We start from the raw sequence: 25,443 nt of genomic DNA on the forward strand, positions 1-25,443 counted from the left end.
AGCTATGGAAGCTGAGGTTGGAGAGTTAGGCCATAACCAAATGAAGAGGAAGTCTTGAACGCCACACAAAAGAATCTGGACTTTCTTGTCAACAGTGGTAGCTATTGAAGGATTTGAAATGGGAATTACCATAATCAGACTTGCATTTTAGGAGGAATATTGATGGTGCCATGAATTAGGGCAGGGGAAATGGGATGCGAGAAGAGATGATGAATTTGTTAAATGTTTAGGAGTTGAGGAATTCATGGCTAAGAGAATGAGAGAGAGAGAAGAGTCAAGAAGTCCTATGTTTTGATTTAGAAGCTGGATGGAGGTGGTGTCATTAATGAGATAAGGAAAGCAAGAGGAAGAAGGGATTTTTGGCAAACGTGAATCCAGCTTGTTACGTATTGGGTTTGAGGCGCTTGTGGTCTGTTCCAGGGGAGGTGTCCATTAGGCAATTAAGTGTTTAGGTCTGGCTTTCAGGATACAGCTCTTGGGCTGGAGATAATGGTTTAGAATTCATTCATTAATCAACAGCAGTTAAAAAATCAAGGGAGTGAATGAGAGTACCAACAAGAGCATGTAGAGTGAGAAGAAAATCAAGGCAAGGAACAGAATGTTGGGACCTCTAGCATTTAAGGGGAGGGGAAGCCTGCAGAAGAGATAAGACTCACCCAGATCCCTAGGACAAGCAGGAAGGGATGTTGGAAAAGCAGGGGAGGGGTTTTCGGAAGAGGGGAGTGACCAAAGGGAAGTCATATAAATTAGGTGCTTTATAAGTATAAATATAAAAGATATTTATTTATATAAACATAAATATAGAAGGTTATTTATTTGATCAGTGGTGACTTTAATGGAACACTTTATCTGCTGTATTGGGTTACAAGCCAGATAGTGGTGTGTTAAGGAAGTGGAAACTGGAAGAAGGTTCTTGAGGATGTGGGAGGCGGATCACCCCATTACTTGACCTGGAAACCTTCTTGATGATTTCTGCTTTGCCCTCATCTAGTCAGACAATGAATCTGGCAGTGAAGGGGACAGCTGACTATGACCTTGACACTCAGGCTTCCTGGGTTTGAATCCTGGCTGCATTGCTGACAACTTGTAAGATCCAGTGCAAATTATTTAATCTGGCTTTGCTTCAGTTTCCTCACCTATACAATGGAGGTAATAAAAGTATGTCAGGATTGTGAAGGATTAAATGGGTCAAGTGCTTAGTTTAGTGCAAGTGCCTGGCACATAATAAGCACTCAGTGAAGGTTAGCCATTTTGAATCCTAAATATCTTTTGAATGTGTTCTCCCTGGAACATGTTTTTTTTTTTTTTAATTTATTTATTTTTGGCTGTGTTGGGTCTTCGTTTCTGTGGGATGGCTTTCTCTAGTTGCGGCAAGCGGGGGCCACTCTTCATCGCGATGCGCGGGCCTCTCACTATTGTGGCCTCTATTGTTGCGGAGCACAGGCTCCAGATGCGCAGGCTCAGCAGTTGTGGCTCACGGGCCTAGTCGCTCCGTGGCATGTGGGATCTTCCCAGACCAGGGCTCGAACCCGTGTCCCCTGCATTGGCAGGCAGATTCTCAATCACTGCGCCACCAGGGAAGCCCAGGAACATATTTTTTATTTTTTATTTTTTAAAAACAACTTTATTGTGTTGTAATTTACATATAAAATTCACCTGCTTTCTGTGTACAGCACTTTCTAATAAATTTGCAGAATTGTGCAACCATCACCACAGTCCAGTTCTAGAACATTTTCATCATCCCAATAAAATCTTCATGTCCATTTCTAGTTAATCTCCATTCTTATCCTAGCCTTAGGCAACCACTTAATCTATTTTCTGTCTGTATAGAGTTACCTTTTCTGGGCATTTCATGTAAATAGAACTATACAATATGTGGCCTTCTGTGTCTGGCTTCCTTTACTTAGTTGTTTTTTGGGTCTATCCATATAGAAGCATCTATCAGAACTTAAGTTCTTTTTATTGATGAATTGTAGTCCATTGTATGGATATATGTTTTGTTTATCCATTCACTGGAAGATGGATATTTGTTTGCTATTTTGAGTAATGCTGCTCTGCACATTCCCAGGCAAGTCTTTGTGTGGACATATGCTTAATAGCTTCTTAATTGGTCCTTTAGCGTCCTTCAGGGGTCCTCTTGCTTCTTTTCTTGTCCCCCTCCAGTCTGTTCTCCACACTGTAGCTAGAGTGATCTTTCTAAAATGCAAGTCTGATTGTGTCATTACCCTGCTTAAAATCCTTCAGTAGTGCCCAGCCGTCCTCAGGATCTAGTTCAACTCCCTAACTTGAAGGATTTACTAAGAGTCTTCAAAATCTAGAATCTTATTTCCCTCTCCACCTTCCCTTTCACTGAGCCCCCTCCTCAGCTTCCTGCTTCAGCCATTCTTTTATTCATTCATATAGTTTCATTTATTTAACCATTCACTCATTTAACCAGGCTTATTGAGGCTCTGGGGATATAATACTAGACAGGACAGCCAAATCCATGCTTTCCTGGAGCTTTCTTTCTAGTGAGAAAGGCAGGCAATAAACAAGAAAGAATCAGATAGTGGTGAGTGCTGTAAAGAAAATAAAAAAGGATGATATGATAAGTTGAGGGGGGGGTTGTGGGACGATGACTCTCAAGTCTCCTAGCCTGAGTGTTCCTCGGAGCCTCCGCCCTGTTGCCAGCTGCCTGCTTGATATTTCCCCTTGCTGTGCCGATAAGCCCTGATGCTTAACTGTAGCTTCATGCAGTACTGTCTTCTTAGAGTACTCTTACCCTACTCCTTCTCTTTCTAAGTACTCTTCATCCTTCTCAGCCCCCTGCTCAACCCCACTCCCACAGCCTGTCTAGATGCCCTGCCCATCTGCCCATTGTGCTGTCTGTCCTTCCATTACAGGCCAACTGACTTAAGTAACATCCTTCACATTATATTTAAATGCATGATGATTGTCTGTCTCTTCTTGACTTTAAGCACCTTGATGACTTCAGCCACCCATAGTTGGCTGGCACAAAGTTGGTACATAATGAAATCTGTTGAAAGAGGGATTGTTTGTGGTTAACCCTGAACGGGAGGGAGGGAGGGACACCATTTCATTTGGGGCTGGAGAGAAAGAAGGAGTTAAGGCCTGCTGCAAGCTTAATTTGTAGGAGGGGGAGGAAAGTCGAAGGCTTTCTGATGGCTTACATTTTCTCAGAGATTACAATTTAGTGCACAGTATAAAATGAGGAAAAGAGTTATTTATAATGAGCAATTAGCAGTGCATTAGAAGAAATGAAGTAGTGCTGTGGGGTGCATCTTGAAATCTTAAAACCGTTCTTATTTGCTTTTAGTGTTATAGCTATTAGATTTAGTCTAATTTCTTCAGGGCATTTGTTATACATATTGATATGGATGGCTGAATTACTTGGATGCTATTGTACTGTTTTCTTTCTTGTTCTTTTATAATTGATTTTATTTTGACGTTGCTTTTTCAGCTTTCGGAAAATGTGATTGATCGTATGAAGGAAACCTCTCCATCTGGTCCAAAGTCTCAGCGGTATTCCGGTGCTTATGGTGCCTCAGGTATTTCAGAATTTTAATTTCTGAGTTCTTAGCAGAAAAATTATAAGTGGTAAAGTTCACTCAGTAGTCAAGTTCTTCTGCACTTCTGTCTTTTGTTTTTTGGATGTTCGACTTTTTATGGGGGAATAGTCTTCCTTTGGTATCCATGGGTATTGGTTCCAGGACCCCCTTGGATACCCAAATCCATGGATGTGCAAGTCCTTTATATAAAATGGGTAGTACTTGCTTATAACCTGTGCACATCCTCCCATATACTTTAAATCATCTCTAGATTATTTATGATACCTAATACACTGTAAATGCCAAGTAAATAATTGCCTGCATGGCAAATTCAAGTTTTGCTTTCTGGGATTTTCTGGAATCTTTTTTATTTTCCTGAATATTTTCAACCTGTGGTTGGTGGAATCTGTGGATGTGGAACCTGCAGGTACGGAAGGGTGACTGTATTGGTTAGTACCAGGGTTTCTTTTAAAATTCTTTGAACTAAAAGTAGAATGAATCTACTTTCCAACAGTCTTTGGGAATGTTTTTTCTCTTCCAGCTCCTGAATCCTCTGTTAGGCTTTGGAAGGTTATTTCATATCTTTTTGTGTAAAATGAATTAATTATAGGGATATGAGAGGTTTGGGAGTAAATATTTATTAAAAAAAAATTGAACTTAGAAAATATTGATTTATTGTTTCCAGATGAAAATCTCTAATGATTTTACTATTTAATAGATTTCTTTAAGTTTATTAAGTTTATTCCTTCATAGTCTTAATTATTGAGGAAAATATGATGTTAAATGAAACGCATAGAGAATTATTGTCTCATTTTATCTCTCTTACCCTGTAGGATAAGAGACTGTTTCTCTTTCCTTTTCTCTCTTACCCTGTCCATTTATTCATCCAGCTCATATTTATTGAGCACCTGCTATGTGTCTAGCACTGTTCTTATTGCTGCTAAATTTGATAGATGGACATGCTGTTTTTTGGTGAAATGGCAATGAGAAAATAGTTGAGATGATTAATCTTGGAGAATTAACTAAACAAGAATTTTCATTATTTATTAGAAAGGGGTATTGTGTGGTAAATCTGGCTACAGACTGAAATACCTTGAGGAAGATGAGATGCTGCCCAAATGCCATTCACTTGGGGGCATTTGTGACCCTCCTACTAATCATGAAGTCAATAACTGTGAGTTGAACTTCTGATGTGTTTAGAGCAGAAGGTGCCAAGATGAATAAGAAATAGTTCTTGTCCTTTGCAAACTTTTTGTTTAGCATTAAGAAGTGTTCATTGTTCATTAAGGTTAGATAGAAAGTGACCACCCCGTCTGCTGGAAACCCTTTTTTTGGCTTCTGGGCCACACTCTTGGTTTTCCTTCTACCTTACTTGCATCCTCAGTCTAGTCTTCTTTGCTGATTTCCACTAATGTCATCAAATTGTATGCCTTTTGAATCATTGTGTAGATGCCCATGACTCCCAAAATTGTATCTCTAGCCCTGACCTCTCCTTGAAACTTGACTCCAACAATTGTTTACTTCACATCTCCACTTAAAATTCTTCAACTTAGCAGATCCAAAACAAACCTTTTTATTCTTCTTCAGAGTTGCTTCTCCTCTTTATCTTTCCCAGTAAATGGCACTGGGATTCATCCTTGTTTCCTCTTTTTTTCTTAATTCTTTTTTAAAAATTATTTTAATTTATTTTATTTTTTTATAATCGGGATTACAAATCTTTTTAAAATTTTGTTTATTTTTTATTTTTGGCTGCGTTGGGTCTTCGTTGCTGCATGTGGGCTTTCTCTAGTTGCGGTGAGCGGGGGCTACTCTTCATTGTGGTGCATGGGCTTCTCATTGTGGTGGCTTCTCTTGTCATGGAGCAGGGGCTCTAGGCGTGCGCTTCAGTAGTTGTGGCATGTCGGCTCAGTAGTTGTGGCTCACGGGCTCTAGAGCACAGGCTCAGTAGTTGTGGCGCGTGGGCTTAGTTGCTTGTGGCACGTGGGCTTAGTTGCTTGTGGCACGTGGGATCTTCCGGGACGAGGGCTCGAACCCGTGTCCCCTGCATTGGCAGGTGGATTCTTAACCACTGCACCACCAGGGAAGTCCCTTTCTTAATTCTTACATTAGACCATTAGCTTAGTCTTGTCAGCTCCATCTCCAAAATATGTTTGGATATGTTCTTTGCTTGTCCATCTTTACTGCTGCAGCTCCAATCGAGGTAACCACCATCTCTTACCTTGTCTTTTGCTGAAGCCTCTTAACTGGCTCCTTACTTCCACTCTTGTCCTCCCTCTATGCTCTGCCAAGCACACAGAGGCCTCAGCAATCTTTAAAAAAATACATCAGCTCATATCATATCCTAGTGGTAGATCTCAATGGTACTTAGAATATAATTTGAATTGCTTTTCTTGGCTTCTGAGGTACACCATGACTTGTCCCTTTCTGCTTTTCCAACATCATCTTTTGACATATGGATATTTTAAAAATTGGAATTTGATCTAAAATATGCATTGTTCTAGGTAGATTTCTTTTTTTCCTTTTTTAAAAAAAATTATTTATTTTATTCTTGCTGCGTCGGGTCTTAGTTGCAGCATGCAGGCTCTTCATTGAGGCACGCGGGATCTTTCGTTGTGGTGCGCGGGCTTCTCTCTAGTTGTGGCACGCTGGCTCCAGAGTGCGTGGGCTCTGTAGTTTATGGCATGCAGGCTCTCTAGTTGAGGCGTGCAGGCTCAGTAGTTGTGGCATGTGGACTTACTTCCCCCGCGACATGTGGGATCTCAATGGGTTCGACCAGGGATTGAACCCGTGTCCCCTGCATTGGAAGGCGGCTTCCTTACCACTGGACCACCAGGGAAGTCCCTAGGTAGATTTCTTTTCTACCTACTTTGTTAAGGAGATAGGATGGTGATGGTGAACTAATGATGGAATAGTAATAAATAACATTTAAGTAATGTTTATTATGTGCCAGCTACTCTGTTAAATCCTTTATGTCTAGTTTGTGTAATCTGTATAATCCTGTGAAGAAGGTACTGTATTAAGCCGTTTTACATGGAAGGAAATTGAGACTTGAAGTGATTAATTATCTTGCCCAAAGTCACACAGCTGGTGAGCAGTGGAGGTGATACTTGAATTCAAGTCTGTTTGACTCCAGAGCAAATGCAGTAAACCACTCTGTTTTATTATCATTTGAATGACATCTTGCTTCATTTGTAGAAAGGATGTGACAGAAACTAGTTGGAGGGAAAGAGCTGCTTTTTACTGATGTTCTGCTTGAGTTTAGGAAAGCACCTTTCTGTAAGTGATTGTTGGTTCTTCTAGCTTTCTCCCATATTTGCTCTTATACAACAGTGAGTTGAAGGAGAGGAAGTGTTTTCCTTCTTGGGTTGGTTTCTTGAAAGGATACTTTGAAAGAGTGGGTGTGGGTGGGGAGGCTTTCTGTAAATGCTCATGGTGTGGCCTGCAGAGTGTGACACTGACGTTGAGATAAGTTCTGCCTATGCTGAGAGATCCATCCCTTCCCGTTTCTCGGTTTGACATGACTGATGAACTCTTTGGTCCATGACCAGCCTGGGCACTGAAAACTCTTTGAATGCCACCTTGTGTTTTGTTGGTCAGGCTAGAACTACACTCTCTAAATGGTAGCCATTAATCACATGTGGCTATTAATATTTAAATTAAAATTAATTAAAATGAAATAAAATAAAAATTTCGTCTCTTGTGTCACACTAGTCACCCTTCAGTGCTCAGTGACCACCTGCAGCTAGTGGCCGCCATATTGGACAGGGCAGTATGGGACATTTTCATCATTGCAGAAAGTTCTCTTGCACAGCTTTAGTCTAGATTTTATCAATGCGTGCCCTTGTGAGCTTCATCAGGTGATTTTAATGATGTGGTGACTGAGGTTGTGGAGCTAGACAGCTCTGTGTGTTTGTGAATCTAGTTTCCTGCCTTTTCCACATCCCAGCTCCCCCAGGATTGTGGATAAATGGATGCCAGGAAATATTTCCCTGAGGTCTACTGTCTTCACCTCAGTCTTTAGCACAGCTTCCTAACCTGTGTGTTATGAGTGTACTGGAGGAATTGATTTGTTAGATTCAGGGTAGCTGGTGAGCACCTCTGTACCCTCATATGCCATATAAATAGTTGCTTTTTCTGTCTGCACTTTGATGTGAAAAAAGCTCAACAAGGCTAATAGCTCAGGCTCTTTGAGAATATTTCTGTTACCCATTCCAGTCCAACCTAAGAAAATAACTAATATTTGACATACTAATTTGAAGTGATCTTGCCTTTAGGTTCAGAATGCAGTTTAGACAATGATTGTGCAAATTAACAAAGATTTATTCTTCTTAAAATTTAAAGAATATGTTTATAAAAGTACACAACCTCAAGGTTAATGTTCCCTTCTGCGTTTGGGGTTTTAGTTAGTACCCAATAATAGATTTCTTAAGATTTATAATTTAGATGTGTTATGAAATAATTTTTCAAGTCTACAAAAATAATATTGATAAAAATGTCACCAGCCTTTTCTACATTTTTCAATGTCAGGTAAATTATATATTAAATGTGAGTTGAATTTTTAATATTTGTTAAAATGCTTTCTTCCTTGCAGAACTCTAATTCATACCAGCCCCCTAGGCTATCCATATGTGTGACTGAGAGCGCTAGGATTTCTGTGTATAAGAACTAAGTTTTGTCATACATACAGTTTTGAGAACATAATTTATGCTGTAAGAAAGTGATTTCCTTTAAAGACTTTACTGAAACTATTTTTTGCCCAACCAAGAACCAGATCAGTGACTCATTGCAGTAAGTATTTGCATGTAAAGCTGTTTAGGCAAAATAATATACTGTGTGACACACAGCATATTGTAATGCCACTTTAATAAATGAACGTGCTCTAAAGAACTTAACTGTGTCCTTGCTGCCTCAGATTCTTTGCTGTGTTATGTGCTATCTCAACTACGTTGGTTTGCTTTTGTTTTTTCTAATTTTTAAATTTTATTTTATATTTTTTTATACAGCAGGTTCTTATTAGTTATCAGTTTCATACACATAAGTGTATACATGTCAATCCCAATCGCCCAATTCATCACACCACCACCCCCATCCCCCCACGGCTTTGCCCCCTTGGTGTCCATACATTTATTCTCTACATCTGTGTTTCAATTTCTGCCCTGCAAACTGGTTCATCTATACCATTTTTCTAGGTTCCACATACATACGTTAATATACGATATTTGTTATTCTCTTTCTGACTGACTTCACTCTGTATGACCCTCTCTAGATACATCCACGTCTCAACAAATGACCAAGTTTCGTTCCTTTTTATGGCTGAGTTATATTCCATTGTATATATGTACCACATCTTCTTTATCCATTTGTCTGTCGATGGGCATTTAGGTTGCTTCCATGACCTAGCTATTGTAAATAGTGCTGCAATGAACATTGGGGTGCATGTGTCTTTTTGAACTATGGTTTTCTGTGGGTATATGCCCAGTACTGGGATTGCTGGATCATGTGGTAATTCTATTTTTAGTTTTTTAAGGAACCTCCATCCTGTTCTCCATAGTGGCTGTAACAATTTACATTCCCACCAACAGTGCAAGAGGGTTCCCTTCTCTCCACACCCTCTCCAGCATTTGTTGTTTGTAGATCTTCTGATGATGCCCATTCTGACTGGTGTGAGGTGGTACCTCATTGTAGTTTTGATTTGCATTTCTCTAATAATTAGTGATGCTGAGCAGCTTTTCATGTGCTTCTCGGCCATCTATATGTCTTCTTTGGAGAAATGTCTATTTAGGTCTTCTGCCCATTTTTGGATTGGATTGTTTGTTTTTTTAATATTGAGCTGCATGAGCTGTTTATATATTTTGGAGATTAATCCTTTGTTGATTCGTTGACAAATATTTTCTCCCATTCTGAGGGTTGTCTTTTCCTCTTGTTTATGGTTTCCTTTGCTGTGCAAAAGCTTTGAAGTTTCATTAGGTCCCATTTGTTTATTTTTGTTTTTATTTCCATTACTCTAGGAGGTGGATCAAAAAAGATCTTGCTGTGATTTATGTCAAAGAGTGTTCTTCCTATGTTTTCCTCTAAGAATTTTATAGTGTCCGGTCTTACATTTAGGTCTCTAATCCATTTTGAGTTAATTTTTGTGTATGGTGTTAAGGAGTGTTCTAATTTCATTCTTTTACATGTAGCTGTCCAGTTTTCCCAGCACCACTTATTGAAGAGACTGTCTTTTCTCCATTGTATATCCTTACCTCCTTTGTTATAGATTAGTTGACCATAGGTGCGTGGGTTTATCTCTGGGCTTTCTATCTTGTTCCATTGATCTATATTTCTGTTTTTGTGCCAGTACCATATTGTCTTGATTACTGTAACTTTGTAGTATAGTCTGAAGTCAGGGAGTCTGATTCCTCCATCTCCGTCTTTTCCCCTCAAGATTGCTTTGGCTCTTCGGGGTCTTTTGTGTCTCCATACAAATTAAGATTTTTTGTTCTAGTTCTGTAAAAAATGCCATTGGTAATTTGATAGGGATTGCACTGAATCTGTAGATTGCTTTGGGTAGTATAGTCATTTTCACAATATTGATTCTTCCAATCCAAGAACATGGTATACCTCTCCATCTGTTGGTATCATCTTTAATTTCTTTCATCAGTGTCTTATAGTTTTCTGCATACAGGTCTTTTTTCTCCCTAGGTAGGTTTATTCCTAGGTATTTTATTCTTTTTGTTGCAGTGGTAAATGGGAGTGTTTCCTTAATTTCTCTTTCAGATTTTTCATCATTAATGTATAGGAATGCAAGAGATTTCTGTGCATTAATTTTGTATCCTGCAACTTTACCAAATTCATTGATTAGCTCTAGTAGTTTTCTGGTGGCATCTTTAGGATTCTCTATGTATAGTATCATGTCATCTGCAAACAGTGACAGTTTTACCTCTTCTTTTCCAATTTGTATTCCTTTTATTTCTTTTTCTTCTCTGATTGCCATGGCTAGGACTTCCAAAGCTATGTTGAATACTAGTGGTGAGAGTGGACATCCGTGTCTTGTTCCTGATCTTAGAGGAAATGCTTTCAGTTTTTCACCATTGAGAATGATGTTTGCTGTGGGTTTGTCGTATATGGCCTTTATTATGTTGAGGTAGGTTCCCTCTCTGCCCACTTTCTGGAGAGTTTTTATCATAAATGGGTGTTGAATTTTGTCAAAAGCTTTTTCTGCATCTATTGAGATGATCATATGGTTTTTATTCTTCAATTTATTAATATGGTGTATCATATTGATGGATTTGTATATTTTGAAGAATCCTTGCATCCCTGGGATAAATCCCACTTGATCATGGTGTATGATCCTTCTAATGTGTTGTTGGACTCTGTTTGCTAGTATTTTGTTGAGGATCTTTGCATCTATATTCATCAGTGATATTGGTCTGTAATTTTCTTTTTTTGTAGTATTTTTGTCTGGTTTTGGTATCAAGGTGATGGTAGCCTCATAGAATGAGTTTGAGAGTGTTCCTTCCTCTGCAATTGTTTTGGAAGAGTTTGAGAAGGATGGGTGTTAGCTCTTCTCTAAATGTTTGATAGAATTCACCTGTGAAGCCATCTGGTCCTGGACTTTTGTTTGTTGGAAGATTTTTAATCACAGTTTCAATTTCATTACTTGTGATTGGTCTGTTCATATTTTCTATTTCTTCCTGGTTCAGTCTTGGAAGGTTCTGCCTTTGTAAGAATTTGTCCATTTCTTCCAGGTTGTCCATTTTATTGGCATAGAGTTGCTTGTAGTAGTCTCTTAAGATGCTTTGTATTTCTGTGGTGTCTGTTGTAACTTCTCCTTTTTCATTTCTAATTTTATTGATTTGAGTCCTCTCCCTGTTTTTCTTGATGAGTCTGGCTAATGGTTTATCAATTTTGTTTATCTTCTCAAAGAACCAGCTTTTAGTTTTATTGATCTTTGCTATTGTTTTCTTTGTTTGTATTTCATTTATTTCTGCTCTGGTCTTTATGATTTTTTTCCTTCTGCTAACTTTGGGTTTTGTTTGTTCTTCTTGCTCTAGTTCCTTTAGGTGTAAGGTTAGATTATTTATTTGAGATTTTTCTTGTTTCTTGAGGTAGGCTTGTATAGCTGTAAACTTCCCTCTTAGAACTGCTTTTGCTGCATCCCATAGGTTTTGGATTGTCGTGTTTTCATTGTCATTTGTCCCTCGGTATTTTTTTAATTTCCTCTTTGATTTCTTCAGTGATCTCTTGGGTATTTAGTAACGTATTGTCTAGCCTCCATGTGTTTGTGTTTTTTACGTTTTTTTCCCTGTACTTCATTTCTAATCTCATAGCGTTGTGGTCAGAAAAGATGCTTGATATGGTTTCAATTTTCTTAACTTTACTGAGGCTTGATTTGTGACCCAAGATGTGATCTGTCCTGGAGAATGTTCCATGCGCACTTGAGAAGAAAGTGTAATCTGCTGTTTTTGGATGCAATGTCCTATAAATATCAATTAAATCTAGCTGGTCTATTGTGTCACTTAAAGCTTCTGTTTCCTTATTTATTTTCATTTTGGATGATCTGTCCATTGGTGTAAGTGAGGTGTTAAAGTCCCCCGCTATTATTGTGTTACTGTTGATTTCCTCTTTTATAGCTGTTAGCAGTTGCCTTATGTATTGAGGTGCTCCTATGTTGGGTGCATATATATTTATAATTGTTACATCTTTTTCTTGGATTCATCCCTTGATCATTCTGTAGTGTCCTTCCTTGTCTCTTGTAACATTCTATATTTTACTGTATTTTATCTGATATGAGTATTGCTACTCCAGCTTTCTTTTGATTTCCTTTTTGAATGGAATATGTTTTTCCATCCCCTCACTTTCAGTCTGTATGTGTCCCTAGGTCTGAAGTGGGTCTCTTGTAGACAGCATATATATAGGTCTTGTTTCTGTATCCATTCAGTAAGCCTGTGTCTTTTGGTTGGAGCATTTAATCCATTCACGTTTAAGGTAATCATTGATATGTATGTTCCTATTACCGTTTTCTTAATTGTTTTGGGTTTGTTTTTGTAGGTCCTTTTCTTCTCTTGTGTTTCCCACTTAGAGAAGTTCCTTTAGCATTTGTTGTAGAGCTGGTTTGGTGGTGCTGAATTCTCTTAGCTTTTGCTTGTCTATAAAGCTTTTGATTTCTGCATCGAATCTGAATGAGATCCTTGCTGGGTAGAGTAATCTTGGTTGTAGGTTCTTCCCTTTCATCACTTTAAGTATATCATGCCACTCCCTTCTGGCTTGTAGAGTTTCTGCTGAGAACTCAGCTGTTAACGTTATGGAAGTTCCCTTGTATGTTAATTGTCATTTTTCCCTTGCTGCTTTCAATAATTTTTCTTTGTCTTTAATTTTTGCCACTTTGATTACTGTGTGTCTTGGCGTGTTTCTCCTTGGATTTATCCTGTATGGGACTCGCTGTGCTTCCTGGACTTGGGTGGCTATTTCCTTTCCCATGTTAGGGAAGTTTTCTACTATAGTCTTGTTCAGATATTTTCTCTGGTCCTTTCTCTCTTCTTCTGGGACCCCTATAATGCGAATGTTGTTGCCTTTAATGTTGTCCCAGAGGTCTCTTAGGCTGTCTTCATTTGTTTTCATTCTTTTTTCTTTATTCTGTTCCACAGCAGTGAATTCCACCATTCTGTTTTCCAGGTCACTTATCCGTTCTTCTGCCTCAGTTATTCTGCTATTGATTCCTTCTAGTGTAGTTTTCATTTCACTTATTGTATTGTTCATCTCTGTTCGTTTGTTCTTTAATTCTTCTAGGTCTTTGTTAAACATTTCTTGCATCTTCTTGATCTTTGCCTCCATTCTTTTTCCGAGGTCCTGGATCATCTTCACTATCATTATTCTGAGTTCTTTTTCTGGAAGGTTGCCTATCTCCACTTCATTTAGTTGTTTTTCTGGGGTTTTATCTTGTTCCTTCATCTGGTACATAGTCCTCTGCCTTTTCATCTTGTCTGGCTTTCTGTGAATGTGGTTTTTGTTCTACAGTCTGCAGGATTGTAGTTCTTGCTTCTGCTGTCTTCCCTCTGGTGGATGAGGCTATCTAAGAGGCTTGTGCAAGTTTCCTGATGGGAGGGACTGGTGGTGGGTAGCCCTGACTGTTGCTGTCTATATTATTTCTTAATATAAGCATTTACTGTGTGCTCAACCCTCTACTACTGCTGAGGATATACAGTGATGAACAAGACAGGCACAGTTTCTCCTGGAGCTTATGATTGAGCTGGGGAGAAAAACACCAAAGAAATGATAATTAATGTTTTAAATGATTGCTACTGTCTTCATTAAGGTCTGTTAGCTCATCTTCATGGAGTATGTTGAGTCTGCTGGTCTTGGAGGGTGTCCTGGAGAGGTGGGGGCGGGGGGTGACTGTGGCTCACGCTGGGGACACAGGCACTGGTGGCAGCAATTCTTGGGAGCTCCTACTGCGTGGACGCTAATGTAGCTGCTTTGCTTTTATATTAGGGAATTTTTTTTTTTTTTTTTTAGGCTGACACAAAGGGATACCTTGCACAGTTATAAACTTACGTTTTCATTAACATCTTGCCTTTTTTGATTTTAAAAATCAGTGTTGAATATTGATTTTTTTTCCTTTCCACCTTGATCCCTTAGTTTGTCTGGCTTATAGTGAGGTCAGACTTCTCATGTTTGATCCTGCTTATTGCTGAAGAAAGTCTGTCCCCAAGTCGATATGAAAAATCAGGCAGGAATGTTATTAGGAGGCTATTTGTTGGTTACCTAAACCGCTAGCAACCAGATGAAAATGATGAATCTGGGTAAAAAGACAAATGAACTCACTTTTATTGTTATCCTCACTGTGCAAGTTTCTCTGTACATTTCTTGTCATTGGGAAAAATAAGAAAGATTTGCTGATTTGCTTTAAGTATATCACTGAGATCACTAAGTATTTGGCGGCCTTAACAAATTGCAGGAAACCAATTTAAGCAGGAAATAGCATAGCCCAAACTAAACAGCCAGTTTAGGGAAGCAGATTTGTCTATATGTTCTATGTATTCTTCTCCCAGAATCTGGCCCTCCTAGTTATTTTTAAATAGCTCTTAAAGGCTCATTTAGACCTAACATTGTAGGGAGAGTTCACAGTAACAAGCTGTGCTTGTTCCTCTGACTTGAGTTACAAGAACTGAAGGGAGTTGCAGTATCTCGGTTTCCAACTTTTAAGATGTGACAGTTTGTTGATGCCAGTGTCTTGACATTGCCCTTTTTTTTGCATGTGCACTAACACTTCCTGAAAGGAAGAAATGTATACACTATTGATTTAAAGGTATGATTTAGATCACATTCTCTTGTCACTATATTCTGTTCTTAAAAAGAAATCCATAAACAATCTACATTTAATGGATGGTTGAACTCTTAGCAGTCAACAAATATTAGCAATGGAAGTGATCTTTGACTTCAAGGAACTATTAGTTTGGTCAAATCATGTTTAACATTATAGTGTAGTGAATAAGTACTGACGTAGTACTCTTCACCTGCTCAGGTAGGATTTTGGAGTAGGTGAATGAATATGTAAGTGAGATAGAATATATAAGAGGTCTAGGAAGTGCTTTAGGACTTCAGAGAAAGAAGGTCAAGAACTTGGGCAGGCAGGCCATCAGGGGAAGTGGACTTGTGCCCGACCTTGAGGATGAGAGGGGTGGGGGCGTTGGTGTTGAAGGTTTTCCTGGCAGAGTCACTGCACAGACCAGATAAAGGGTTCTAGTGGGGGTCTCATGGGTGGGAAGGTTGGGGAAGTTAAGGAGTTTAATCTTATCCTTTGGGCCTAGTGGCTACTGAGCAGTTTTCACTTAAATTTAAGGTGCAAGTTTAGAAAGTTGCATTAGTTGATACTTTTCAGATATACTCAGTTATTAATAACATTTTTATGGCTAAAAATGCAGTGTTGATTTTCTCATTGATATTTTTATATTTAACAAACAAATATAAATGGTAAGAATATGTGTTTTCCACCATAGCACTAAGTGAAGCAATGTTCATTTTCTTGAAAAAATAAGCAGCCTCATAAGCATTTTTATTTGTCCTTAACTGGCCCTATAGCCAAAAAAAAAAAAGTTATCTTTAGCTGCTTGAGGCTGTGGAGGGTAAAACAGAAGCTTTGTGAGCAGGAGAGGTGAAATGGTACAAGTGGATAATGTACAGCATTAGTTGGAAATCCGAGACAGGGAAGACAGCTGAGACACAGTCGAGGTAGAAGTGGCAAAGGCAGAGGAGGATTTGGGTAGAGTTGGTGACTGAGGCCACATGGCTGATTAGTGGCAGACTCACACTTCTGTCCTTTTTCCCCTAGTCTAGGGCGCTTTCCCCTGTGCCACTTGATTCATCACTCTTTGTGTCATATTTAAGAAACCAGCACAAATTTAAACTATTTTGAAATTGAGAAGATAGCATAGAAAACTTAAAAAAAAATGGAACAGATCATTGACAGTATAGTGTATATTCCATGGTATTTTGGGATGGTTGAAAGGGGAGTCACACAGAAGAGCAAAAGCTGCAGCAGAAGAGGAAAGGAATTACAGGGAGAGAAGCTGAGTAGGTCCTGAAATATCAGTGAGTCACATCTTCCAGAATTTTCTGTGACTTGGAACTTCTGCCCTTTGATTTCTTAGTTAACTGATTGACCACTGGTGCCTCAGCTGCCTTTTATTAAATCTTCAGAGGCCCCTATCCTGCGACTACTGTAGCATAATTTACTTTTCATTAGTGCTTCCAAGTGGTATGAAATCAAGTGAGCCAGAAATTCCCTACCTGTTCCCAAGTGACTAGAAATAAGCAGCTCTTTTTTTATGTGTGTTGCATACTGTAGATTAGAAATGTAGTTATGCCGTGGAGTCACAGTACTCAGGAGCTGGAAGGAAGTAACTTCAGTGACCAGGGGAAAAAGAGAGAAGCTGTTTTAAAGAACCTCCCCCTTTTTTTGCTGCAGTGGGTTTTGGACACTAAAGGGATAGTGGATTGTATTTTCTGAAAGAACAAGTATTGTTATCGGGTGTAACAATCAAGTAAATCATGGATCTCACTCATAATATGTCATAAACCACAAAGAGAAAACGACTATAAAGTATGTTTTATAATCATGCTTCAAGGTTTATAAAACAAAATATCAGACATTGGTTATATAAGCAGCTCTAGTGGATTATAAAGTATAGGGCATACAATATGTAAAAACACTATTGTTGATTTAAATTTAATATGCCAGTTGTAAAATAAACACTCGATTGACCATATTTTTGCCTTTCTTGGAATTTGATAGACTTTGAGGGTATGATCTGGATGGCCCAGATCTCTTCAAATAAATTGCCCAAGAGAATTTGAAATATTTTCATACTGCAAGCAGAGGTATTCAAAATTAGTCTACTGACCCTTCCACCTGTCAACCAAATAGTAGATTATTGTTGTTGATGATGTTTTTCCTTGTAAAAAACATTTTAAAACAGTAAAGTCTGACCCAGCATTTCATTTCTTCCGTTTACCCTTTCCTGTCTCCCTGGTTTATTAAGAATTACCTGTCCAGTGCTCTGTATTAGGCCAAGTCAGTGCTACCAGGTAACAATAAGTGCTTTTAAGTCCTCTTTTTAAACCTGTTCTGCCCCCAGGGCTACTTGACACTTTGTTGACAGCTGTCACTGTACTTGAGTGTTTCTTGAAAAGTGTTGGGAACCCACGTTAATCATTATGGTAAGGTTCTTCAAAATTTTTCCTGGAATTGCTATGGCATGCTTAAGACAGTATTCTGGTTGTGCATGCCCTGGTTCCACTGACTGAGTGGTTAATTGAAATACGGGTTTTAATTAGCCAGCATCAAATGATTGGAGTTTGAAATTACAGGGTAGTAACGATAGCTGTTTCTTTACTTAAAGGCCTGATGGGGTTAGAACATCTCGCAGATTGTATGGTGGGGAGCTAGATGGCTGCTGAAAGCCCCTGTGTATTGACATTGTTGACGGGACTTACTTTTATTTTTTTTGCTGGTTCACCCTGTTGTTGCTGTTATCCTTCAGGGAACATCCACAGGCCTTGCTCTGCATTTGATGAGTAGCAGTAGAACCTTCCTCTGCATTTTCCTTTTCCTGGTTTCGGGTATTACAGTTTCTCCCATCCCTGGTGTCATTGCCCTAGTCTGGCCACCATCCTCTCTCTCCTGCCTTGTTCTTACCATCTCTTGCTTGGGGTCCCCGCCTTCAGTCTCACATTCCCCAGTCTGTTCCCAGTGCAGCCCTAGTAGTCTTTCCAAAGTGTAAAACCAATCATGTCATTCCTCTTGAGAGGCTCCCCCTTCCTCTTAGGTGAGATCTAAGTTTCTTTTACGTTGCCAGCAAGGTCCTGCAGAATCCATCTCTGTTGTAGTGTCCTGCATCATCTCCCAGACCCCCCTGTGTCATGTTGAACTTTCTGTCTAGCAGTTCTTGAGTCCTTGAGCTTATCTTTTGGTCTTTTTCTGTGTTGTCTTTTCTGTCTCACCACTGTTCCTCCAACTGTCTACCCCACCCCAGCCCACCTCACCTCCTCCCTGTCTTTTATCTGGCTAACTCTTCCTCATTGTTCACATCCCTGCCTAGAAATCACTTACTTAGGAATTTTTTTCTGACTCCAGGTCTGGGTTAGATGCACCTCCTGAGGGGTTGCACAGCACCCTGTATGTACCTTTCCTGTCATAGCACCTATCACATGGTGCTGTGATTGTGATTTACTGACCCTTCTCCTTTAGATCCCACAGCTTTCATTTACTCATTTGTCCTCTCAGGACCTCCTTTTATGATACTTTTTTCTGCATTTCGCCTTGCCTTGGTGTTGACCTCTCCTTGCTAAGGTGAAAAGCAGTTATATGCCAGTCTTTGCTGTAGGTAAACATTGCCTTCTTGAGGTCAGATGTTTAGGCAATGTGGAATAAAAGAAAGTCTCAGAGGGTTGAGGGGATTTCTCTTCCTTCAAGAGCTCCTCTTCACCATCTCTTCTTCCGTTTGGCTACATCTCAGCTATCATCTAGCAAAACTGAAAAGATGATCTCTGCTCTCCTTCACTTCCTCAAGGCCTCGGGACGAGCTCTTTGAAGCTTGAGGGTTTGGTGTCTGGAAACTCAGGAATGTTGAGGATCGGTTTGGCTTCTGGTTGAGGATTGGAAGGAAGACCCACCGCCTGCATCCCCTTAGGCCGGTAGGGGAGGCCTGGGAGACCAGGGTGCTGGCTCAAACGCATAAGTAGCTAAGCACTAACAATGATAAAAGAAAAAGTAAGGATTTGGCTTAGCTCATATGGGCATTTACCCAATACATCCCATTTTCTCCTTATCACCATGTGCTACAGTGATAATAATTCATGTAACTATATTAGATTTGCTTTACATCTTATTTGGTGGTTACACTAAATCCTTCAGATGCAGTTAGTCTTGCTGTTGACATAATGGTCGTCTCATGACTTTAAAAAATAAGATAAAATATTGATTACCCGCTGTCATTTTTGAGGATGAACCTGAGGAATGATATGAAAATCAGTTGCTATAATCAGGATAGATTTGTTTTAAATAAAAAATATTAAAGCAGTATTTGAGATTGACAGTTCACCCAAAACACTTAAACACTTATATTGTTTCACTAATGCAACCAGCTAGGTTATGGATTGTGAATATTATCCTTATAATTATTTGAAGAAATTAATTTAACAAAATATAATTATTTTAACAAAATACCTCCAACAGCCCTCAATTCATTTTCCTTCTTGAAACTTGTGCTTTTAGCAAGAAAGAGATGGCTTTAACGCTTGTGTACAATATGCATTCTTGCAGACATTTAAGGCCAGTCAACTCTGTCTTCTTCTCTGGTATGGCCGAGCAGCTTCTGTTTAATTTCGTGGGTTAATATAGATACCTACTGGGCATAATGTGTTTCTTTAACTTTTCTAAATAACATGTTGACTTCTCTGGGAATTTCATGAGATCGAGCCCATAAACTACTTTTGTGACACCTTTATACAACTTTTCTAAAAAGGTTGCTTTAATATTCTTTCTCAGAAACATTTTAGATTGATTATTATAAGTTTATGGGAGGTTATAATCCTCTTTTCGTGATTATTCTTTGACCTTTGACATATTTTATTAGTTTTGTAATAAAAAATCTTTAAGAAAAACATAGGCTGTATAATTAAAAAATAATTTTTTATCAAGCCTGATAAATATACAAATGATAAATTGCTTCCTCTAATTCTTTGTTTCTCGTGCTGTTAAACATTATACCTCTACTGATTAAACCATTGTTTCATAACCCAGGTTCATCTTTTTGCAAAAATGATATTTGCAAAAATTGCAAAGTGAAACTTTAAAAAACAATAATTTTTAACATTGCTTTTTTTTTCTTATTGTTGCTTATAGGACTTTGACCTCAAACTTTTAAAGGCCATGTTATACTTTGATTGAGAACTACCTTCTCTTCATCCAAGTGAAATTCTTTTAGTTGAACAGTACTGAGGCTTCTGTAGTACGCAAGCTTGCAATGTTATTTCTGATGTGCCTCAGGAGGCATGATTTGTACTGGACTAGCCAGACCCAGGGTGGAGGATGCAAAGGCCGACTGAAACATCACCTTTGCTTTGCTGGCAGTGATGTAATGTGGTTGTGTGCTTTCAGTAACGGAGTTCCAAAGGAGTTCCAGTTTCTTAAAATAGGAAATGGAAAGGCTGTAGCTGAATTACCTGTGAGTAGAAGTGTGTGCTCACACACACACACACACACAGAGTGTATGTTTAGTGTTCAAAGAGCTTTTGCCACTTAATAGTTGTGTCATCTTGTATAAGTTATTTCAGATTCCTCCAGGATAAGATGGAGAGACTAATTTCATATGATTGTCATGGAGAGTAAATGAGATAATGTATCAGTGCTGAAATATAGCAGGTAATCAATAAATGTCCCTTTCTTTTTTTCCTTCTTTAACATAGTGTCCAGGGCTCTTACTTTACTGTCCCCTTTCCCACACTTCGGGTTGACTCTGCCAACCTTTTTGTCCACCCTCTTTGCCTTTCACTTGGTGTTCTGTGCCCTTGTTCCAACAAACATTTATTTAGTACTGGCTATGTGCCTGACACTATACTAAGTGCTGAGATTTCATAGCTGAACAGAGCAGAACAATGCAGATTAGCTGTAATAGAGATACACATGTATCATAAAGAATTGAATAAGGACTAACTCTAACTGGGGAGGTCAGGGTAGACTTCGTGAAAGAGGTGGTAATATTTCAGCTGAATATTGAAGGATGAATAGGAGTTCACCAATCAGACATGATGGGATTGATGGTGGGGGATGATGGAAAGGAGGAAGGGCATTTCTTGGGAGAAGAAATGGTGGGTGGAGCAGTTAGGATCATAAAGGGCTTAATGATTTCTGGGACATAACTAGTTATAGTTATTTGGAATGCAGGTACTGTGTGGGAGATCAGAGTACAGGAGTAAATATGGCTGGAACAGAGCTAAGGAGTGTGGGTTTGCTTCTGTAGGAAGTGCCTCCATCCCTGTGTTGTTATACTTGATTTTAACTATTTGTATATGTGTGTGTGATCAACTCAAAGGTTGCCTTATCAGAACTTTTCTTGATCCTGTTTACCTTGCTTTCATCTGAACTCACATGGTATTTTGTCTATATTTTCCTCTTGGCAGTCACTGTTTTCTACATTAAAAAAAAAAAAAGTTTTTTATATCTGTGTTAGCATCTTTATCCTGCTGTAAGCTCCTTGAGTGCAGAATTCATACCGGAAAGCCTTCAGGTCCCATTGTGACCCATGTGGCGTCTGTCTCACCTGTGGAAGGTGCTCAAGAAACACTTGATGATGGAATGAGTGAGTGGAAGGCGCCATGACCATCAGCATCCCAGCTTCTTCAAAATACTTTTGACCTCAAAACCATTGTGTTCAATGAAAGAAGCCAGTCACAAAAGACCACATAGTGTATGATTCCATTTTTATGAAATGTCCAGTATAAGCAAATCTGTAGAGGCAGGAAGTAGATCAGTGGTTGCCTAGGGCTGAGGGTGTTGGCGGTGCGGGTTGGGGGATTGGAGTAACTGTTGATGGTTGCACAACTCTGCAAGTATTGATATATTAAAATGCACTGAACGGTACAGTCTGTATGGGTGAATTTTAGAGTATATAAATTTTATCTCAGTAAAGCTGTTAAAATGCTCTTCAACTCTTGTCACATTTTTAAAAAGCATCTCCAAATGTATATTTTCTCTTCCTATGTTTGCAGCATACACTTAGGGATTTACATGATGATATTTATTATTCTCTTTTAAAATTTTGAGTTGGCTCCGTAGAATGTAGGTGAAGTAGAGCTTTGGGAATTCGTACCCCTTTCAGAGATGCTTGGGAATGTGAGTGGGAACTTCTGATGAGCCTATGCGGAGTGACCTCGTTCTCTGTCAGAGGAGCTCAGCAGCCAGTTATTTTAGTATCAGCAGGGTGGCATTGTTGGATATATTTGAACAGTGTCTTTATATTTTATAAGTTTTTGAAAAACTTTGTCTTTAGGGAATTACGCACTGCTTTGTCTTAATGAAAAGACATGCCGCATTTGCTGAAATAGAAGGAATGGTGCTATTTTTCTGTCATCTTCAGAATAAGAGAGGCAGATATAGTTGGTTTTTCAGCCTGTTGATCTTGTATTTCTCATGAACAGGTACTTCATTTTAAAAGGCTATTTTATACTAAAGCATTTATGAAGCCATATGTATTAATAAAACATGTGCCCTTAGATAAATTGTGTAATGTGGTTTTCTTTTTTCTCCCACACTCCTGGAACTAGTAGTTTCTGTGTTGATGAAACAGCAGGGAGCACCTATTCTGGTGTGTTCATTCATGCAAAATGTAGCCCTCTTGAAAATGAACAAAGATCGTAACCGAAAGGTATTCATCATGCAATCTATCCACAAGAAATCTTGAATGAAATCATCATCAAATAACTTAAATAAAAGTTATTTCCTGACACTGTATCACCAAATGTAATTTAGGACATTTACCATTATTATGTGTGCATTTTTCTTTTTCATATGATTGCCAACTATCTTTAAAAATGGAATGCTTCAGATTACTGTTTTGGGGAGGCTGATGTGATTTACTTGACCTTGATTTCACTTGAGTAGTGGCAGTGGGTGGTTCTTCACCACGGATCTGATTGTTACTAGGGTTTCTTCAGCACCTCTCTAAAGCAAAAGCATTACATTTGATTTCTCTTCACTTAGCCTGCAACTAGCAGTGTTACCCAGTGCTTCAGCCTGGGGCTGGATCAGTAGATCTTTCCAGGTATGAATGGGGGGGCTTACTAGATCTGAGAGAGCCAGAGGCCCCAGGATTTGGTGATAGATATTCCTGTTGTTTCAAACAGGCCCCCTGCCCCTCCTGTGCGTCACCCAAGAGGTTGCCCAGACACATATTAAATAAATCCCTAGGACTGTGGTTTGGTGGAAGGAGCATGGATATTGATAGACCTCGAAGTCCTGAAGTGACTGTTCATTTCTCCTGTTCAGCTCTGTCCCTTTCTATGTGTGTGACCTGAAGGCAATGTGTTGAACCTCAGCTTTCCCTAATTTGTGATGCCCAAGAGTGACAGGGGTTACGTGCTATAGTCACCTGCCCTTTCTTGGGCAGTTCCTGATTGTTGGACAAAGGAACTCAAAATGCGTTTTCCCAAAGAAAGAATGGGTGCAGCTGAAAATAATGTTTTTATAATAATTCTTCAGGCTTATAAAGGATTTTTGGGTTAACTTGGAAACCCAAATGCCATTTCACTTTTTAATGATGAATTTACAATGAGCTTTGCCACCACTAAGGTGTTGGCACCTTCCCACAGCTTGCAGTCAAGGTTTCTCTATGCCTTGTGAATGGGCTTGAAATGCCTCCCTTTGGATTCTGATATTATCTCTATTGTAGTCCTGGTTGAAACGGGCAGCAAACAAGCAAATATTTGTATACACATATACACACAAATGTGTGTGTATGCAAATAACATGTTAACCACAGAGACATTAGTATAGACATTTTAACAGTTTAATTAGAAGTCACTGAAGATTCCTTGCAGTAAACATAAACTAATGTCAGAGGCTTTGTTCTGTCTGCTGTTGTGCCCAAGGCTGGTGGGGCTGGACAGTGAAGTGAAGGGGTTGTCACAATTTACTTTTATAATAGTTTGTATAATTTTGGTTGGCTTTTTATCTGTTTTTCCAGGTGTGATAGTGGAGGCTTTTGTTTTTGTTTTTCTCTGTTGCAAGGTAATAACTCTTGCATTTCTCCCCATTAAATTCTAAGTAGGAGGGAGAATTTAGCACAGGTATACGGCACTAATTTCGTGCTGTGTCAGGCTGTTTTTGAGGGAGGGTCAGAGCCTGCAAATGTCCGTTGTTGTGGACTCGGTTAGAGGCAGTGTGGTGCGGTGATGGGTGCTCACGCTTTGGGACCTGTCAGTCCTGAATCACCATGGGCCAATCACAATGGTTTCCTCATCTATAGAATTGGGTACTAATTACCTGAGGGGTAACCTGATGCCTAGAACATTGCTTAATAAGTAGAGACTATTTAAATTCGTGTGTTATTGGATTGCTGATTGGAAGTGAGATCTGACTTCTATCTCAACCTGATCGGCAACTAGCCATTTTACCTTGGACAAGTTTATGTCTCTGAGCCTTAGTGTTCTTGTCTGGCAAATGGTGGAATGGACTTTTACTTCCTAGATTCCTTGGATAGATTGTGAGCTTTTTAGATAAGAACCATTTTCATTCATCTTTGTATAGCACCACTGTTACCTGGGCAAAACATTTTGTGATTAATGATTGAGTTTGCAGCTTTGTATATTTTGCCGACTCAAGTCATAGTTATATAGTTATATGTAATTATAATTGTCTATGTCTGTGAACATTCGTAAGTGGAAATTATGTCATTTTTTGAAGTTTGTCCCCAAGCAATCTGAAATATACTTTTATCTCTAAAAGTTCATTCATATATAAATGTATTTATGTGTATGCTTAGCTCTAAAGTATAAAAAAATTGTTTTTAAATATTTTTAAAAAATATTTATTTATTTGGCTCTGTCGGGTCTTCGTTGCATCGTGCGAGATCTTTTTTTTTAGCTGCGGCGTGCGGCATCTTTAGTTGTGGCGTGCGAACTCTTAGTTGCCTGCAGCATGTGGGATCTAGTTCCCTGACCAGGGATCGAACCCAGGCCCCCTGCACTGGGAGCGTGGAGTCTTAGCCACTGGACCACCAGGGAAGTCCCTAAAGTATAAAAATTTAAAATTAGGTAAAAATACATTAACATAAACAAGGTGTGAGAATATGCGTTCTTAAAGGTCTTTTGCTTTAAAATAGTTTATCTGTGTTTCATTATTCGGATATGATACTCAGAGTAACTTGGCCAGTAACAAAGAATGCTGTTGGCAGCTTCCAGGTTTAAAAAAAAAAATCACTCTAGAGAATTAGGGAAAAGCAGTAATTAAAAGGGTACTGTCAAGGTTGATAGGTCTGAATGTAGCATCCCAGCTGTGTTTTGGTTTGTAGGGGTGTGTGTGTCATGCTGTCTCCCTCTGTGGCTTGCTGGCCCTGTTAGGAGCCAGGAGCGTGTTAAAACGCAGATAGACACGCTGCCTTCTGAAATGTGGCCTCAGGAAGTGGTTGCTTGAATGTTGCAGTGCCCTGCTGGCCTGCAAGAACCTTGTCAGTGTCTGGAGCAATTGAAAGCTGGCAGACTCTGGCTTTCTGGTTTGGCTGTGGTCATTTTCTGAAGGAGCTCTTCAAGAATGGAGCGCAGCTCTCTCTGTGCTGGAAATACTGTGTTCTATTGAATCTGAGATGCCATTAATTATAAGATACACCATTATTTTATGCTCCACTGAGGAATAGCCTTG

General features: G+C 39.1%; 1 protein-coding gene across 1 annotated transcript in view; it reads left to right on the top strand.

The window, feature by feature from the left end:
• The window catches only part of CHCHD3 (coiled-coil-helix-coiled-coil-helix domain containing 3), a 279,252-nt gene that overhangs the window by 7,899 nt on the left and 245,910 nt on the right, over positions 1-25,443 (top strand). Inside the window, exon 2 of the mRNA XM_059933355.1 lies at positions 3,461-3,548. Within this exon, the coding sequence (XP_059789338.1) occupies positions 3,461-3,548 (88 nt within the window). The remainder of the gene's footprint in view (positions 1-3,460; positions 3,549-25,443) is intronic.

The sequence above is a fragment of the Balaenoptera ricei genome, chromosome 9, assembly GCF_028023285.1.
Source record: "Balaenoptera ricei isolate mBalRic1 chromosome 9, mBalRic1.hap2, whole genome shotgun sequence".
Classification (NCBI taxonomy): Eukaryota; Metazoa; Chordata; class Mammalia; order Artiodactyla; family Balaenopteridae; genus Balaenoptera; species Balaenoptera ricei.